This window comes from Corvus cornix, chromosome Z (assembly GCF_000738735.6).
Source record: "Corvus cornix cornix isolate S_Up_H32 chromosome Z, ASM73873v5, whole genome shotgun sequence".
NCBI classification, from domain to species: domain Eukaryota; kingdom Metazoa; phylum Chordata; class Aves; order Passeriformes; family Corvidae; genus Corvus; species Corvus cornix.
The window spans coordinates 38,620,321-38,640,464 of record NC_046357.1 but is presented as its reverse complement, the minus strand read 5'-3'; the positions used below and the strand labels follow the sequence as shown (position 1 = coordinate 38,640,464).

General features: G+C 42.0%; 2 protein-coding genes across 13 annotated transcripts in view; both read right to left on the bottom strand.

The window, feature by feature from the left end:
• The window catches only part of UBQLN1 (ubiquilin 1), a 29,592-nt gene extending 21,938 nt beyond the window's left edge, over window positions 1–7,654 (bottom strand). The window contains exon 1 of one of the 4 annotated variants that reach the window (XM_039567070.1): window positions 7,342–7,654. In XM_039567070.1, coding sequence (XP_039423004.1) covers window positions 7,342–7,497 — 156 coding nt within the window. In that variant the 5' untranslated portion in view covers window positions 7,498–7,654. The remainder of the gene's footprint in view (window positions 1–7,341) is intronic. The other 3 variants (XM_039567069.1, XM_039567067.1, XM_039567068.1) reach the window with 3 other exon arrangements.
• Window positions 7,655–17,112: 9,458 nt separating this feature from the next.
• KIF27 (kinesin family member 27) overlaps window positions 17,113–20,144 on the bottom strand; it is a 29,598-nt gene continuing 26,566 nt past the window's right edge. For 7 of the 9 annotated variants that reach the window (XM_039566983.1, XM_019288431.3, XM_019288430.3 and 4 more), the window contains one exon: window positions 18,329–19,631. The gene's annotated coding sequence lies outside the window, so the exon portion shown is untranslated. Of the gene's footprint in view, window positions 17,247–18,328; window positions 19,632–20,144 lie in introns of those variants that run through there. The other 2 variants (XM_010403706.4, XM_019288428.3) reach the window with 2 other exon arrangements.

The following is a 20,144-nucleotide window of genomic DNA, read 5'->3' as shown; positions in this document are numbered from 1 at the left end:
CCCAAAAATCTCTCAAGCTCAGCTTAGTAAGTCATATTTAAAAATTAAATTACATTAACAACCTGGAAGAGTTCTTGGGCAATTAACATCCAAGTCCCATTGAAAGTAACAGAACACCGGCCCCTAAAAACTTCAACTACTTTGAAAATATTAGGCTACAGTTTTATCTAGGTGACTGTAAAAAAAAGCGAGTTTGCTGACTCTCCCCACATGAAACCTTGTTTCAAACACAATAGAGGATGACATGGAAGCAAAGGTTTGTACATAGAGGGCTGAACTACAGTTCTCATTCCCAGCAGTCCCTCAAACAGTTCTACTACAAAGGAAGATTTTGAAACAGCATTACCTTGTTTGGCACCGCTGTTTCAAAACACACTCATAATATTTAAACTTTCAACTGTCTTTCCTAACAGCATACACAGTTAACCATATTGACCGCACTTCAGTCTGTCTTACATCCACATTGAGCAGTCTCAGAAGCAAATTTTGATGAGCTCCAGCTTTCTTTTATACAACAGAATTAATGGTTACAGGTCGTCTTGACCCAAGAAGTAAGGAACCAAACACACAGCCATATATAACCGCTGATAGCTGTGGTTTCCTTTTGTGGTGAATCATGACCTGGTCATCTTATGACTGACTTACAGTGAATCAGTAAAAACAAGGTTTCATTGCACAACTCTAGGACATTATACAGGAAGGAAGACAAGAATTCATCCTTTCAAGCAGGAATACAAGCCCTTTTGGCCCACAGCAGATAAAGCATAGCTAGAAACAACACAAAAATAAGTCTATGTAAGAGTATTCTGTCTTTCATATCTCAATGGACTTACTATCTTCTGGTGGCTTTGCCAATGACCCATGCTAGTTTCACAATAAAATTATTTCCTCAGATGTCTGCACCGAAACCAAACTCACAAAAAAAAGCACACTTGAAAACACAAAGTCAGATTCTTGATGAGTTTACAAGGCTAGCAGCCCATAAAGGGTAAACGGCAGCAGTGCATAGTAGTGTAAAGGGCTCGGGACTCAAGTTCTAGCCATTTCTATTCCTTCCAGGGATCCTTCAGCAAGCCCCTCCACTTCTCCAAGCTTTTGTCTGAAGAAGCAATACTTCTCCATAAAAGCACTTGGCAATCTACTCTCTCCCTGTTTGTTATGTACATGATTGCTGGCAAAGTAATGCAAACTGAAAACTCCTTCATTTAGAAAAAACACTGTCCTGGTTCAGGCCAGGACAGTGTTAATTTTTGCAGTACCCAGGAGGGGACATGGCCAGGACCCAGAGGTTATACTATACCACCTCTGGTCATTGCCAGCAGCTGGGGAAAAGGAATCTCTTCCAAAGGAGAAGGGACTCCTTGTGGTTAAGAAAACATGGTGGAGGAAAATATCCGGTATTGTCTGTTATCAAGGGGATTCTTTCTGTGTGAATCATTCATTTTCTTGCACCCTCTATCATTAGAATTGTTGCTGTTAATATTTGTTTTCTTATCTCATTGCTGTTTGCAGTAAATTGTTCTTATCTCAACCTGTGATCTTGACCTTTTGTGCTTCCAACTCTCCTCCTCTCCAGCATGCCTTGGGTTGACTGACCACTTATGAAGAGTGGAAAGAGAAAAAGCTTTATAAGTTAGAGGAAACTAAGATTCAACTCAACCCATTGAGGTTTTTGTGCTGCACAAAAATAGAAAATGCTTCAACTCCTCTCTTTTATTATTATTTTCATCTTGAAAACTCTCAACCGTATTATACAACTCTCAACTAATTTATACAACATTCAATATTATTTAACAAACAAATAAAGCCCTGGCTCAGAAGGGAGAGGGAAGGGAAAACATGGCAGAGAGAGAAAGTGGCAGTGTAGTTTGGAGAGTCTCGGTGGGGTTACTTAGTTAGGGAGTAACATTCCTAAAAAACAACACCATTGTTTAGCAACAACCAAAATTGGTGTGTTACCAAGATTATTCTTGCACTGAATACAAAACACAGCACCATATCAACTACTAAAAAAATTAGCTCTGTCCCAGTCAAAACCAGAACACCACATCACCATATATTCCAAATTATTAAGATTTTACCCTAACTTTACTCCCAGAAAATCACCATTTTTACAGAGCTAAGGTTTATAGTCACTAGATTGAAACATTGATTGGTTTTAAAAATCCTTACATGACACCTCTACCACAGCTAATTATTCATTAAGGTTTTCTGTGCTGTCACCAATTTTGAACAGAACACAGGACAATTTTTTAAAAACTGTGTGATACCCCTGACTGAGGGTGAGGGATTTTAGCTCGGCAAACTCCCAGGACAAATGCAGGCCCTATCCAACATGGATAAAGTTTAAAGAAAAGAATTTAAAAATATATATTAATGTCTTACTTTTATGCAGAAAAGTATCTACACAGAAGACACTTTACACTACTACTCAAACAGGTTTTCTTATATTACTCTGTCTACCAGTCATTTATCAGCGAACACTTGTGGAGTACTATGGTCAGATAACTGATACCTTTGAGCTACATCTAAGCCAATAGTCAGGAAAGTCAATACACTTTTACTTCAGAAGGTTCTTCTATCAAATAATCACCTACCATTGCTGTAAAACAATTTTGAATTCACGAAATGAGGAGGAAAAAAACCCCACCTTAAGAAATATGTATAATCAGAGTATATCACAAGGCAGACTCCATAAGGAATCACACAGACATGTTACAATGCACTGAGATGATGGAAAACCTAACACTAAATACTTTGTGTATTCAAGTGCATTGAGACAACTGAAGAACCTAACAGAAACCTAAATTGCAATCATGGAAACGAAGAACAGACTGGATTCCATTACACAGTTTCAACCTATCTTGTTTGTACCATTCAGTAGTCCCTGGATTACAGAAAAACAGTGAGACAGAATTGGATCATGGTAAAATAATTGTTCTTATAAAGTAAAATTTCTTGTAAAGTAAAACTTTACATAAAATATTGACAGCATATGCAAGCCAGGAAAGATGCTCCACTACAAAATTACCCAATGTTTTAACAATTTAACATTTACACCTGTGTGATCTTCACAAAGCAGAAGACTACCAATTTGGGATTGCGAGAACCAGGCACAAATATGAAACCCTGGATTTATGATTTTAAAGTTTCAATCACAAACTGTACTGCAATTATAATCAAAAAATACAGCTTTAAAGATCCCCACTTAACAAAAAATCAGAGTCTCAACACAGTAGATACAATTACACTTATAATTAAGTAACTCAGAGGTTTTATCTGTAGTTTAGTCTAGTACAGAAAGCACATCTGTGTTCACCTACTTTAAAAGCATACTAGTAGCTGTTAAATATGCTGTTACTGAAAACTGTATTCCATACTGAAGAGAAATTCTATTTAAAGGTTGAAGCTAAATAAAAATGCGGGGAAAACCCCTAAACCTGCAAAAGGATCTAATCTGTTTTCTGTGGAACTAAACTCAATTTCACTAACTTTTCCAGATGGGCATTCCTCTGAAATTTTTATATAATCAAAGGACTGACAACCATTCTCCCCAAGAACTTCAAGTTTCTGAAATTATTAGCATAGATTTACTGTATCCACTCTTTTATTGGACCAGAGGTTAGTAACACACAGCTAGGCATGTTACTCTGTTTCAGAGTTGTAATGTTCACAGAATGGACAACTCAGTATCCTTCAGTGTGCTACGCACCTGCAGACACTAACTCCGAACCAGTTACAATAAACTCGCGAATACTTCAAATGTCAACACAGGGCACTAAAACAGCCCCATGAAGCACCAGCAAGCTTTAACTCTTCTAAAACTCCCTCATTCTAAATGATGAAGGTAAAAAACTGTTTTTCCATGTAACCAGTTCCAACACCTTAACAATCAAACAATTCAAGTCATTCACTAAGACATGAAGGCATGAGTCGTTCCTAAAATGAGCGCACTTTTTCTTTGTATACAGGCTTTACCGAAACACATTAAGTCAACTCTGCTAAGCAAGAAATCGCAAACATTGTATTGCCACGAACTCAGAAAATAATTGCAAGGAAAAAACATAAGACAAGAGACAAACAGTTTTACTGAGCTGGAGTATCAGCACTGTCAGGGTCAGCTAAAGTCAACAAGTTTATAGGTATTCATCTTTACCCACCACAGATTCATTAAGTCTCTGCACTGAGCAAGACCAGTATCATATCCAGTCAAGAATGAAAATATTTGGTACTTGTCCTAATACCGAGCCAAACTGTGCTCAGCACAATCATACAGTTTTCAGAGAATAAGAGACAGATGGACAGCAGTTGCAATCAACTGACCTCCCAGAGTGGCTTTGTACTTAGTTTATTTTCCATACCAATCTGCATACTCACTGTTCTAGCTGCACAACACAGGATCACAGTAACAAATCTATTCTGCTGAAGTCTTCCAATACAGGAAATATCTTGACAGAAAAGTTGCAGACCTGATTTATATTAATGGAGCAACATAAAACATAATTTGTGTAGCCCTAAATTTGGCCCTGGTGACACGAAGTATTTTCCTAGAAAATCTAGGTTCATGTTCTGGCAGTATTCTGAAATGATTGTAAACAAATAATTCACTAAGTTCTAATGTTAGCTACAGAAATACACTGAGGGCGTTTCTTTTGCTGGGTTTTGGGGTTTTTTTTTTTAGCCTACAAGTTACTGGCCCACCTATCTCAACTGTACAAACCACTTGCTGATTCCAGATACATGTGAACAGATGTGCAACTTGTCTGGTATTTGAGATTAACCTATTTTCAAGGCTGGCTCTAGAAACATTATATCTACTGTTGATGCTTATTATCATCAACAGCTCATTTTTGCAGTTTAAGAGAAACAGCCAATATTAGTCACACTACAGGGACAGCACATTTTTTAGTGCTGTTGCACTGCCTGGAACTTCAACCAAATGGTCAACCCACCAGGGCAATCTTACTTCACAGGAATTAAGATACAACTGCAGATCTAATCTTTTAACAACAGTTCCAAGAGAGACAACACTCGGACTTTAAGATATCTGTGGACAACAAAGACATTTGAAGTAGTGTGCTCTGGTAATTCCCTAAACTTGCATGACTGCTTTCAGTAAAAATTCATGCTCCTGCTAGGTTGTACAACTGTTTCAGTTTATGACAACTATTTATTTGAACACCTGGCAGCTCCACCAGTATTCAAACCTGGAACAAACCTGTTGAAGTCAAATACATTACAAAATTCACAGCTAAAGTAAAACTGCTTAAAATTTACGAAGGACCCAAACTAATGGCTGACTGCTTTTCAGGACAAACACAATCGTCAGGCTAGATTCCATTTATGAATCTCTCTTTTGAAATATCCAAACAAAATAAAAGCCCCAAAACTTCAAAGACTTTTACAAAAACTGCATTGATGCTGCTCACAAATCTATGGAGAACAGAGAAGTGAAAAGCACCCCTTTCAGACTGAGATTGCTGGGAAAGCAGTGGACAACATTAAAAAGCAAACACAGTCATTTTACTTTCGGGAGAAATGCCTAGATCAAGCTTGCAGAGCGAGTACTGCACACAATACTGCAGCTGCCAAAAGACTGGAGAAGACAAGAGAGCAGACTCAATGCATTGGCAGCTGGAGAAAACCTCAATGGAACTCGGGTCTGGGACACTTCTAGCCCGCCTCCCCCCCCCCCCCCCCCCAAAAAAACCCCTAAAAAAACCCCCAACCCAAACTGAATGTAGACTACATGTAAGGACAAAAAAATTGAAAGAAATATTAGCATTTTCTCTATTCACAGCAACTAGGTGAAAGAAAAATCTGACAATCTAGCTGAAGTGCTAGCACTACATTTGAAATCTCAGAGCCTTTACTTCATCTTTCGTATCCTTAACCAAACAGTGTCATTCAGCTCACACATAAGGAATGATGTAAAGTTCTGTATCTAGACATTAGTGGTGCTTTCAGACATGTAACCTTTTTTTGATGAGGTCTGCAATACCAATGACACAAAAAAAATTTGTGGAATAGCATGAAGTTGCCACATTTAGAACCATTTCAGGGAGAAAACTGGGAAATCCTATGGAAAATGAAGAAGGTTCTGAATCTAGCAATGTCTACATCCTTTACAAGCAGGAGACTCTGGGTTTTTATATTTTGATAGCACTTTTTCTATGATTTGTTGCTTTCTAACTGAAATAAATGAAGTTCTAGTCAATACTTGCACAGCAAACCTTCTACAAAACCAGAAGAAACTGGCAGGAAACAGTGTCGATGAATCAGCAGGTGTCACTAGTTTGAGACAGTCACATCTGGGGCACAGCCTTTCACAGGAATGCCCAAAATCCCTAATAACTTGGTTATCTGACAGTAGTGCCATGCTAAGTACTAGATCCATAACTAGCACATTTAAGTACAGCCAACTGTAGATTGTACACACACAGTACAAGGCTATGACTTCCCCAAGTTGGAGGCCTACTTGCTGTTTATAAAGACAGTGTTAGATCAAAATAACCACTGGAAATACAGAGATCCAAGCAACTGAATATGTCTTCTACAGTCATGTTAGCCAGCCAGTGAGACAGCTGCTACCAAAACCAGTCAGCTCGACAGGACAACTTACAGTTAGAAAATGAGAAAAGAGAAGGCTTTGGGATGGCCTAACTGTGGCCTTCCAGTACTTGAAGGGAACTTGCAGAAAGATGAGGCAAGGCTGTTTACAAGAACGTGTACTGACAGGACAAGGGGCAATGGCTTCAAACTGAGAGTAGGTTTAGAGAAGCAATTACGAAAAAATTCTTTACTGTGGGGGTGGTGAGGCACTGGAACAGACTGCACAAAGAAGCTGTGGATGGCCCATCCCTGGAAGTGTTCAAAGCCAGGCTGGATGGGGCTCTGAGCAACCTGGTCTAGCTGAAGGTGTCCCTGCCTACGACAGGGGAACGGGAACTGGATGATTTTCAGTGTCTCCTTCCGACCCAAACCATTCTATGATTCAATGACTTCATGAACGAGCTATATCCACCTTCCGAGCCGGCCCTCTGCAGAGCAACAGAGAGAAGTCGGTGAGGAGGGTACGAGGCGGCACGCTTCTCCACTACCCCTGCTAGCCTCAGATGGCATCAGTCCTCTCCTGGGCCGGGATCGGTGCTGGTGCTCGCCCAACAGCGCCCGGCGCGACCCGGGCCAGCAGAAGCTGCTTTGTCACCGGGAAGGGCCCTCGCCCCGCGCCGCCGGAGGCGGGAGCCGCGGGCTGGCGCTCCCCTCCCGGGCGGCGTTCCGCTCGGCCCCGACCCCAACGCGGCCCCGCCGGCCCCCTCAGCCTGCTCCGCCGCCCCTCACCTGGCGGATGCTGCTGGTCTCGGAAACGGCGAACTCCTCCTTCTCCTTGGGAGTCTTCACCGTGACTTTGATGATCCGCGGCTCGGCGGCACTGGCGGAGTCGAGGGTCGGGGAGCCCGGGGGACCCCCCGCGGTCCCCTCCGCTCGGTCCGACATTGCCGTGTGCGGACGGGACGGGACGGGACGGGCAGGGCAGGGCAGGGCAGGGCAGGGCAGGGACGGGCAGGGACGGGCAGGGACGGGCAGGGACGGGCAGGGGGCCTTGCCGGCGGCTCCCGGCGGCCGCAGCCGAGCGCTCGCGCCGCGCCCGCGACACCGGTAACAGCCCGGCCCGGCCGCCGCGCGCCGTGATGACGCAGCTCAACAGGGAAGTTGCTAGAAAGGGGCACCGCCCGTGCGCGCGCCCGGCACCGCGCGCGCCCCCGAAGGGCTGAGCGTGCCCGCGGGGACTCGTCCCGAGCCGCGTGACTCAACCAGAGCCTCCTCCTCGGCTTTTTTAGCTTTAGGCTGTCACATCCCTGCCCTTTTGCATCTCCAGCCTCCACGGACATCGCTTTGTGAGGAGTGCCGTGTCCCGTTCTGGGTTTCTCAGTACAAGAGGAGAGAGGCAAGAGAGACAAGGAGCTACTGGAGAAGATCCAGTGGGGAGTCACAAAGACAATTTGGGGTTTGAAACATCTCTCTTATGAGGGGAGACTGCAGGAGCTGGGCCTGTTTAGTCTGGAGATGAGAAGGCTGAGAGGGGATCTCCTCAACACATAGAAATACCTCGAAGGCCGGTGCCAAGAGGATGGTGCCAGACTCTTTTCAGGGGTGCCCAGCAACAGGACAAGGAGCAGTGGCCATAAACTAAAACACAAGAAGTTCCACTTAAACATGGGGAAGAACTTCTACACTGAGGGTATCAGAGCACTGCAACAGGCTGCCCAAGAAGGTCATGGACTCCCTCTCTGGAGACATTCAAAACCCAGCTGGACATGTTCCTGTGTAACCTGCTCTAGCTGACTGTGCCTTGGCAGAGGAATTGGACGGGATGATCTCCAGAGGTCTCTTCCAACCCTAACAATTCTGTTACTCTGTGTGATTTTAGATTTTAGTCCTGTTTTTCTCTGTGTGCTTTAACCACTTAGTTGATGTGGTTAAAAGTGGTATTTATTTAAGTGGTACACCCTTAGTGATGCTAAGGTAGTACTAGTAAGTAGTAGAGCAAACCTTGTCAACAGCCTTTATCATGCTTTCACTGTGACAGGATCCAAGGGAATGGCCTGAAGTTGTGTCAGGGAGGTTTAGGCTAGATATTAGGAAAAGGTTTTTTAGCCAGAGGCTGGTCTGGCACTGGAGCAGGCTCCCCAGGGAAGTGGTCACAGCAGTTTTTGTGGTGACTCACACCTGCTTTTGCTGATGCCTTTTCTGGTGATTTTGTTGAGTGACATAAACTCAGTTGCAACAGCCCCTCCCCTGCCGTGCCAGGACCTTCCACCCCCACAGGCAGCAAAGTCCCTCACTGACACAAGCCACGGGAAAGCTTAATATTTATTGTCAGATGCAAAGGACGTGTGCTTTGGATTTCCAGTAAATCCATGAGGAGGGTCACCAGGACTAGGATCTGGGAATGCAGGTGCCAGCCATGCAACTGTGGTTTGCTGGAGCTCCAGTCCATAAGACATGAGGTGTTACAGAGGCCTATAGTGCGATGCAGGGGTTTGATGTTGGAAGATGCAAGAAAATTAACTTGGCCCAGTTTGTGAACCTACATCAATGAAATAATTCGATACCTGTTGCTTTTAAGTTACTTGGCACTGGCTAAAGAGTAATAAATACTAGACATATACTACTTAAAAAGTATTGCTAAGGAAGCATTCCATAGCTGGAAATCACGTCTTCCTCAAACCTGGACCAAGAAAAGCTCAATCAGAAATTAAATTTGCATTACCAGATTAGGCATTCTCCCCAAATATTCTTGCCTCTCAAGAATGTCACAAGATGTCTGTTCCTGTTTTGGTGGAAAATACATATGTGGCTTTGAACTGCAGAATCAAATGTCCTTTTTTGCTTAGATGAGAATGGACTTTTCCCACAGTAGTCTGAATCACGAGATGATTTGCTGGTTTGGTCTGCTCTTGGGGTAACCTCTCAGAAGCCCTTTGATTCATCTAGTACTAAAAAAAGTGTAATACAGCATGGTAGGCTCCAAAACTCTTAACATTTTTACTAAAGGAATTTTAAGACCTGCTAAGAGACCTTAATTAGGAATACCAAAGATTGGCTGAAGGGAATTCCAGGTTTTGCCTGTTCTAGAGTTTTTGCTTGTTGCAGATAAGAATTATTCCAGGCATATTCAAGTACTAAGCCTTTCTTTTGTCACACATGCTCCTTTTGCCCATTAGTTGTGACGCTACAAGGCGTTGAATTCTGCTGCAGCAGAGCACTTGGACACATGCCAGTGGCAATTATCTTGTTGACTGGTAGAGTGAGGTACATCATACAGTAACATTCTGCACTGCAATCAAGCAGTGATTTCAAGCAGAAGTTAGATCACAGAGCAAGGAGATACTCCTCATCCCAGACTGTTCATAGTTTATAAATATAACTCATGCTGACTGTATCATTACATGAGTAGACTTTGTACCAGAATACCATAACTTCGACCTGGTTATAGCCAGCAGAAGTTTACAAGTTAGAGGAATAATCATTTGTTTTATTTACTGAAGTATATTTCTTATAAGTGGCAAGGATACTAAAAATTTATAGAAAATAACTTGGAAGTTATTGTAAGTTCTTAACTAAGCAAAGATGCAACTTTAGCAAAGAATGTTTTTATCTTCATGTTAATTTTGGTACAGATGACAGGAATATGGGATCTCATTCGCCAGAACTGAAAGGGTCCAGATAGAAGATACCCTAAACCAGAACAACATGCATATGGGTTCTCAGTCAGATAGTTGAGAACAGAACTTATAAACAGTGCATGGAAAATTAAAACAATACAGCAAAGAATTTTGAGTTCTTAATCCTTTTAGGCTGATGGATTTTAAAAAACACTTTTTTCTTTCCCCTTGCTTTTCCTTTTCTTTCCCACTTTCTTCCACCTGTGCTTTTATTTCCCCTTTCTAAAACTACCTGTGCAACTTGTCTTCCTTAATTGCTGATATTAAAGAACAGAATTCAGCATGTTTATTAGAGAGACCAGCTTAATTTTTATGCCACTTCATTTTCCTCACCCATGGTTATTGGAGTTTACAGCAGAAGTTCAGCTTAATTCCCAACTTTGACTAGACAGCTTCAATTTGGTATTTTTTCCATAGTTAATTGATGTAACTAACCTATGCAAAGCCATCTACATTGGCTTTAAACAAATAAACAAACTGAAAATGAACATGCAGTGACCAGACATTATTTCGAATCAAAGTGAAAGTAGTGGCTCACATGTAGTTGAATCAAATTAAGAATATTAGCAAAAGGTTTTGAACCAGTTTGGCTGAACTCTATTTAATGTTTTACCTGAGATGAGTGACACAATCTTGGATTTAGACAAGGCCTCAGGTGGTATAATGACAGTAAAACTTACGTACAGTATCTCCAAAGTTCTGCTGTAAATGACACATAACATTCCTTGTATTTCTGAATATTCAAACCAAATCACAATACAAACACCTGTGATTTATAAAAGGGAAAAGTTATGGGGAGAAATAAGATAGAATTAGGTTGTGAGCTGTAAAACCTGCCTGCAAAGGAGCACATGGGTGGCACTTGTCTCCACCAGACCCTGGGGGGAGGAGGTGTCGCATGGCAGACCCCTACGGAGAGGACGAGAGGACGAGTGAACAGCGAGTGATCATCCCGTAGAAGGAAGTGTGTTGCTGATGTGGCAACACAGGATAGGTCACGTAGTGAGAATTGCCATACAAGGAAATATTGTGCCTCAGAAAAGTGTAGAAAACCAGCTCACTCCTTTGAATAAATGATTCAGATTCCTTGCTGGTCTGGGTCCATGCCTCAGTCACTGACAAATGGTGCCCCATGTGTGAAATTTATTATATGCCTATCTGTGTGTCCATCGGTGAGCCTCATGGGACTTGAAGTGCTGCTGCCAGAAGCAGGAACGCTGGCCAGCGATAATCCCTACAAGTTGTAGGTGAGCCATGGGGGATGTAGGGGATGGAGTATCCCAGGAACAGAACGTCCCAGAGACGTTAAAACAGATTTTAAAGAAACGTGGCAGGAAAGTTGAGTCTACAGATTTGAACAGACTCTTCTTCTGGGCAAAAGACTGTGACTAAACTTTAGATGGTACCAATATTTTTGATCCTTGGACATGGGACGCTTTAGAAGGAGCGCTGAAGGAGTTTTTGTGTCCGTGGAGGGCTGTGTGCAACGCGCTTGGGGCACATGTGGCACCCAGAGACCAGACAAAGAAAGCCGCTTGTGCCACCGCAGCAGCTGTGCCGAGCCCTTCTGTGCCGCCAGTGAGCGACCGTAATTCTGTCGGGGCTATGGGAGAAGAATCAGAAAATGGGCCCTCGTCCCCCCCACCATTTGTACTCAGTACTGTAGAAAAGCTCGCGCCACCCCCTGCCATGCGGCATCACCTGGAGCTGGGTTGCGGCAAGTGGCTGGAGCCAGGGGGTCCTGTCCTGGTAGAGTGTTCCCTCTCCGTTTGCTCTCTGTGAGAGTGCAGCAGCGGCAGCAGACGCGGCGGGGGGAGAGCGTGCAGGGCCACGGAGGCGCGGTGCGTAGCGGTGCCAGCGCCCATGCCAGCAAGCACATGGTGGAGCCAGAAAGTGGCGGCAAGCACATGGTGGTGAGCACACAGCAGCGAGCACATGGCAGAGCCTCGCCGCGGCTGTGCCTGGCGGCTGCCCCCACACCGCAGGCAGGTGGGATCAGTGACGCTGGGAGCTGCCGGGGCCGCAGCTCCGCTCATCTCATGGCGAGGGCCACGAGTAGCTCTCTGTATGTGAGAAGTGAGGAGATGGGCTGCCAGACTTGCGCGGCCGCACGGCTGCCCCAACCCATGTGACCACCAGACCTGTGCCACTACAGCCAGGGTCCTGTTCCCTGCGGACCCTCGGGAGCTGATACTGTGCTGAAGAAAAGGACTGAGTGGACCGATGGCCCCTTCCTTGGGGGAGGGCTGCAGCATTTGCACCAGCTTGTGCAGAAGTGGCTGCGGACTAAGTATGTTGTTCCTGCAGCTGGTCCATAGAACTCTTCTGTTTTCGTTATTCAAAATGTTGCCACAGTCCTGGACCCTATCTCAAAGATTGCTTTTTTACCGTATCACCTTGTAACCCCCCTGCATTGTTTTGATTTCTTTTTGCGATAAATGATTATCATAATTTGCAAGCTATTTTTTAAAGCAGAAATTAACTGATACGTTTTTTCGAAGTACTCTTTTCTGTGAAATGGTATTTAAGCAGTTGAAGATAATTACCTTGCTTATTTTTACGAAATGTACACTTGTTCTATTAGACGTCTCATTTTACTGCTCATAGTAAGAAGACTGCATGTTATGTTACACATTTTTTGAATTTGGTAAGTTAAAAGATATTCATGTTACATATTGTTAGAAAAGAAAAGGGAGGGTGCAGGGATGGGGTGTGCCCCCCCGCGAAAGGCTGCAAAGAAGTTTATATGTTCTTGATTTTTCAATTGCATTCAGAATGATCACAAGCTCACTTGGAAAAAGCTGAAGTATTTATTAGGAATCTTGAAAGTGGAAAATGGGAAGGCCCCTTTCCGTTGATAACCTGGGAGCGTGAATATGCTTGTGTTTCCACAGATTCCAGTCCAAGATGGGTACCTGCAAGAGTGGTCTGACCAGCCTTAGATACTTCAGGTCCATAATCAGCTTGTGGGGAAGATAAACTGTTCTGAAGTCATGTGCCTAACTGATATTAATAAAGTTTTTAGGCAATTTTGTAAGTATTATAGAGAAACCCTCTCAGTCGAGGCTTGAGGCCCTGGCCAAGCCCTAGCCCTGGCTGGGGGCATATGTTTCTGCCCTCGAAGTGTAATCAAGTCATTTTGACTTGCTAATTTGATCTTAGAAAACCTGGACCCTCTTTCAAAGTAAACTTGGAAGTCTTGCCTAGGAAAGGCTTTCTAAGTAACGCACTGCGTGGTGGGTTCGTGAAGGGTTGCTGCATTTGCCTGAAATGTCCCTGGCAAAGGAAGCATTTTGGTGGGTGCAGTACTGCACTCCAGAAAGCTTACTCCTTTCACCTGCGTGGCTGTTGGCGCAGACTCTCACCACACACTCAAGCTGGCTTGCTCAGCGTTACCAGAGGCAAAGAGTTGGGAGGGCTCTCCTGTATGTATTCCACAGAGACGGTTTACTGCATCTTTCCACGAAGGGACACCAGAGCCAAAGGAGGGCGAGCCATTCAGGGTCTAGGGTTTTTATACTGGAGCGGAGGGAGCATCAGGACCAATGATCTGAGGGCACGGGGGCGGTACAAAGGCAGGACTAGGGAGAGGGAGCCAATGGGGAAGCTCTGGGGGCTGGAAGGGTAGCAAGCCATTCAGCAGACCAAGTCTGCATTGCAGCATAAGCCCGATGGGAGAGGCTTTTCCTTTCTCACCGTGAGGTCACGGGGTGTTCGTAAACCTCGGAATCGGTCCACCAGCAGGCCTCTGCTATTTCAGAGCTCCTTGGCCCCTCAGCCATCACAGTCACTGGCTCAGGCACTGTTACTGCGGGGAATACTGTAACACGCATATATCAAACCAGGAGTCTCGTGGAAAGCAAAGTATATATGGACAGATTCGTGGTAGATGTTTAGAGATGTTTATTTCTCCAGCCGCATGGCTGGGGCTCTCCCCAGGAACTCCGCAGTCACAGGACCCGAGGGTCCTTGCCCACCCAGGGGAGCACAAACCAACCAATGGGAAATGAGACTCATCAGGGGCAAGGAAACCTCGTGTCTCCTCCCCAGGGCTCCATGGCAGGGGGGGAGACCCCAACAAGGCACCTCAAAATCTAAGTCCTCACTGTGAAACAGGAGCTTCCAGCAAGCTGCAGACTGTGAGTGATGGTAAACGCTTTAGACAACTTTACATTGTTTCTCAAAGTTCTATCTGTTTAATCACTGCCATAATTCTTACTTGTATAAAACAAAAAAGGGGGAATTATGGGGAGAAATGAGATAGAATTAGGTTGTGAGCTGTAAAACCTGCCTGCAAAGGAGCACGTGGCAGCACAGAGAGACTTGTCTCCGTCGTACTCTGCGGGGAGGAGGTGTCGCGTGCCAGACCCGTACGGAGAGGAGCCTGCCGGGAGCTGATAGACGGGTGAACAGCAAGTGATCATCCCACAGAAGGAAGTGTGTTGCTAATGTGGCAACACAGGATAGGGCACATAGTGAGGATTTCCACGTAAGGAAATAACTGTGCCTTAGAAAAGTGTAGAAAACCAGCTCATTCCTTCAAATAAACGATTCAGATCCCCTGCCAGTCTGCGTCTGTGCTTCAATCGCAAACACAAAGTATAGACTTCTACTTTCATATGGCATTAAAAAGATATTCTATATATTGTTTTCCATTCTTGATTTGACTGAACAAAGGTTAGCGCTCTTGTTTTAGTCTCCGTTAAAGGGGTTAAATTAAAAAAGCTTTGTGCTAAAGCATAACTGGGTAGACAGCAATTATATCCTGCTGTGGATAGAGGGCTCCCTGTGCGGCTACTCTGCCTTTAGTAAGCAAATCTCAAGCACATGCCCTTGTTAGGTTTGAACCAGAAGGCCACATCCTTGTCAGCTCTTCAATAATTCTAATACATGAAATCCTCCTGTCTGACTTTCAGTGGGATTTGTTTTTCAGTGATTGCTTTTCTAGTTCTTGCCTAGAATCACTCATTCAAAAGTCTAGGAAAAAGAATCATCCTTTTCCTTATCCTGATCCATTAGCAGGTATTTTCCAATTGTACTCCACAATTTTTGCCCTTACCCAAGTTACTTTTGTTAGTTTGATTCACAAAAATCATATTCAAAGTTTTGTAGTTGTCTTTAGTATATCCGTCCCAGAATTCTTTTCTCCAGCTCCTCTCTACATGTACACTGTGCTTTGGTCTTTCCAACAAGCCTCTTTGTCTCCTTCCTAACCTCTGTTATGTGGAACTTTTTGTTTTGTTGGGCATGTTCCTCTCATTTCAGAATTTTAACTGCCTGTTTAAGGGTAGCACAGAATCTATGCAGTCTAAACTCTTTCAATGTTCAGTAAATTATAGAGCCTTTTTCTCTTCATCTTTATTCGGGCTTTCTCACCTCAGCCTTAGTTATGAGGGTTAGGTTTTTTTTTTCTTAATTAAGCTTTTCAAAAAAGAAAGGTTTTATTGTGTTGCAACACATAAAATTTACAGCTTATTTCAAAGTAACTAGAACAGATACAAAATAGTGTTGAACATTTGTACAGGAAATCAGAAGAATAACAAAGCTGTCTACTGCCAATTCACATACAGTCACATTCTAAAGTGACTCCTTGCGAGAAAATAATATCAAAGTAATTCCTGAATTTTCCAAAGAAAGCATACGAGGAGTATCCTTCCTGAAACAAAGTGCAACAGCTACAGAAAAAGCTTTATCTTTGTGAACATTCAGTTATTACAAATGCAAAAGGAACTAGATTTGAGAAAATACTTGGGTTTTTTTCCAAGAGACATAGAAAGAATTTAAGAACAACATGGAAGAGAATAAATCAGATGATTGAAGAATTTCTGTGTAATTTATATTGGCTAGACTAATTTTGTACTGGACAGGCTAATACAGAGAGTGTTGAACAGGGGAAGGAGTTGTATTGAATAATGAGAACTGTATTCAGCATTGCCCAAGTTAGAAACGTGTGTGTTTCTTTAACACATGGACTTTTTTTATGATGGCATCAACAGGCACTTTTAGAATCCAATTTTGGTTTCATTTAAATAGAACTCCTTCTGCTAATCAGCAAGCATAATACGAACTAATTTTTAAGTATGTCAAACTCAATAGCACAAGAAACAACACAGGTAAGTTCTGCAGTGGGGGATGACAGGGTGGGGGCTGGGTGAAGCTTTAACTAAATGTCCTAAAAGAAAAAAAAAACATCAAACCAAATCTGTCAAATAGGGATAGGTGGACAAATTAAAACTTAAGGGAAGACAAATTTATAGAATAGCAGGTAATTTTGGATTTTGGCTTCTATTCTACAATGCAGAAAAATCAAATTACTCTCTGTAAAAATAACCTAGCAATATAATGGTACCTTGAGTAAGTAGGTAAGCAAGTAAGACTTTCAGCATTATAATGAAATCTAAATAATTGTGGACTGTTAGCTACACTGTCTCATTTCTTTGAAAAGTCTTATTTCACTGTTAGCATCTTCATGGAACTAGTTTTCAGAAGTCAGTAATAAGATGTAACAGCATTACAGATTCATGGTACCTTTATTAATAAAGACTTTTGTCCCGCTGTCCTCTCCTGCTGCCCACTCAGGTGAAGTGCTCTCTTCACACATACTTTGCTTTGGAAATGGCTTAGTGCTACAGTGTGTTTAAAAAAAGAAGACTCAGTTAAAAGTCTTCTTTGGACTTACAGGTATTTTGCTTTGTCTACTCTTCAGTCTCTTCTCTGTTTCTTGTGAGAAATGAGACAACTCTTAAAAAAATTAATTTATTGAAAACAGAAGAATTGAAAAATTACAGAAATTAGAAAAATATGAAAAATTGGGATCCTATGGCTCAGTAGATGGTATGCCCCAGGAGTGCAGGGATTTGAGATCTTCTGGCTGAGACAGCACTAGACCTCAGGTAGAGAAAAAGAACTTGCAGTGCTGGGCTGGCTTTTGGCTGGTTCAAAAGTAAAAAATTACTAAAGGCTCCTTAAAAGGAGTAAGGCTTTTAATGCCCAGCACCAACATCCACCACAGCTAGCCTGCAGAGAGAGAGAGAGAGAGAGAGAGAACGAACTTGATTTTTGTACCTGGGCTGATGGGTTAATTTTAACATTCAATTTAAAAATATTTAACTCAAAATTAATTAATTAAAGCACTTAATATGCAAAGACCAAGCACAAATAGGGATTTCATGTATGACATTCTTTTCCTCCAGCTTCTGCATTCTCTGCTTGTTTCCCAGGTAACCGACAGAGGTTTTCTAATCTGCTCCTAATCGGCCAGCTCCTACTCATAGTTTAACATTCTGTAATGTTCCACTTCAGCAACTATCACTAAGTAAGATCCCAGGATTAAGTACTGCATTCAGTGCTGCACAAACAATTATGCATTTTTATAGCCATATTGCATTCAGTGACAGTTAACATGGGACAAAAGAAATGTTTGAGTTTTGTCTTTGTAGTACAAGAGGACTTGTTTATTACTAGACAAGCTCTGGAGAACAACACATGGCATTTTCCTTAACACTTAACAGGGAAGAGCTTTTTCTATGGCAGTTACACATGCCGGCATCTGCATTTTGCATCTGAAAGCCATGTAGGTATAAACAAGACACAGACCATAAAATTTTAGAATCACAGAACAGTTTGGGTCAGAAGGGACCTTTCAGCATCTAAGTCTATCCCACTGCCAAGGGCAGGGACATCTTTCAGTAGGTCAGGGTGCTCAAAGCCCTGTTCAACCTGACCTTGAACACTTCTGTGAATGGGGCATCCAAAACATATTGTTATCCAAAACCTATTTCCAACCTATTTGTTTTCTTAAATTCTACTCAGATTTTCTTGCGTTTAAGAGCTACATATTGTTGGGAATATTTATGTACATTTTTTTAACTACATTCAGTCCAATACTGAAATTGGAAATGTGATTCACCACCAGGAAGAAAAGATTTGTTCGTTAATAATTACACAATACTGTTATTCAGCACAATGGCTAAGGAAAATTACCTTCTCTCCCTGTTTTCAGTCCATGTCACCATTGTCTAGATAGTATCTAAAGCAAAACCCAAAAAATTTCTATGAGGAATTGGCACTGTAACAAAATCCAGTAAAATAGTATAGAATTATTTTTAATTATTTCTATTTTTATTCATAGGTTAAGGTACACTGAACAGACTGGGAGATCTCTGATACTTCAAAAAGTACTTTTACTTGTAATTAGTAAAGACATGAACTTTGTTAACAGCTGTTTTCACTTGAATTCTTCAGAAGCAACTTCTTCTTCCTCTTAACTGGATAATTTAACACCAACGCTGTTATCTAAAATGAAATTTATCAGCAGATAAATAACTAAAAGTTACAACTTCTCTGAGTGCCTGACATAGGTAGGCAACATGGTTTTACAGCATCAGTAACTTGCAGCATGAACACGGTAAAAAGTTATCAGCACGTCATATTTTGCCCTTTCTATTCAAAAAGTTCACCATCTACAAAAACATCAGAGGTACTTGCCATTACTCTCATCTGAGAAGGTACTGTTAATACAAGGCTCAGCATTCTAACTTATCATGTATCCTAGTAAGCAGACTTAAAACAACTGAACCATGACAAATATGAAATTCTTCATATATTGAAAAACAGTCAGCAGCTATACTAGTACAGCGCACAGAAGATTCTACAAATTTGACTGCAATATACAAACACGGATTTTATTATTTCTAAAGCTCGGTATTTATGTTTGATGTGGTTTTATTATATATATATAATATACATATAATATATATACTCTCTATATATTATATAATGTATTTTATTATGATGTGGTTTTATTACATTGTATAGCAACATGTTCCATAATGTATTAAAAAGAAAAATAACTAAATGCAGAGTATTTCTTATAAAACTTGCAAATATATGTATCAGAAAAAGTTGGAAATTCACAGGGGTCTTCTCCCTTCTTCCCACTGCTACAATTTGCCAAGGATAGGTGTTTCCCCACATGGATACATATCCTACACTACATGCTTCTTTGTATATTAGAATAGTCATTCCCATGCTCATTTATAAGCCAGTCTCTAGAACATTCATGTTCACAGTTTTGTAGTACATAGCAATGAATCTGTAGGCTCATTATCTTGCCTAGAGGGAAAGGGCTGAGCCTTAATTCACTCTTGGAGTACAGCTATGTGATCAGCATCTCTCTGTAGGAAGACATGGCATTGTCTGACTGGAAGGAAACAGAATCATCCGTTGGGAAGAAGAACCAGTATTGCTGAGCCTTAAAAAGAAACACCAACAGGTCAAGAAGACTGTATTGTGTATGTGAGATATTGTGGTGGCATTGAGAGGTATAAGACAACAGAAACAGTGATGAAACTGAACCTTCTTTTCTCCTCCACATGAATAGCTATGTTGCACATCTGGATTCTGGCAAGAAAGACATGGAACAATTAAAAACTTACACTAGCAGTTGGTGTTGTATTTTGTTTGTTCAGTTGGTTGGGGGTTTTTTATGTCAAAGCACAAAGTCACAATAGAAAGCACTTCTTTTTTCCCTTCAAGTGTGCAAGTGCTCTCTTTCAGCTTGAGTTAGTAAGTAGCTAAGGTAAGTTAGTAACTGAAAGTGTGGATTTTTCATTGACAATCGCCCAGAAACTTCTAAGAAATCAAATGTGTGGCATATGACAAAGCTGTTAGTTACAATACCATTCAGATGCTTTCAGATAGCAAAATTCTTTTGTCTTAACCATAACAGTACGAGGTTGTAGATGCTGAAATTATGTTAGAACCCAGAAAAAGCAGAACAAGAATTTAAACCACTGTCACACCACTGCTACAGCTACAGCTATAAACAAATGTCTCTCACTTGAAATGAGGATAGAGGTAGAATATATTCCTGAAGAACAGTTAATTCAGTAAAAATACGGTGGTTTACAGACA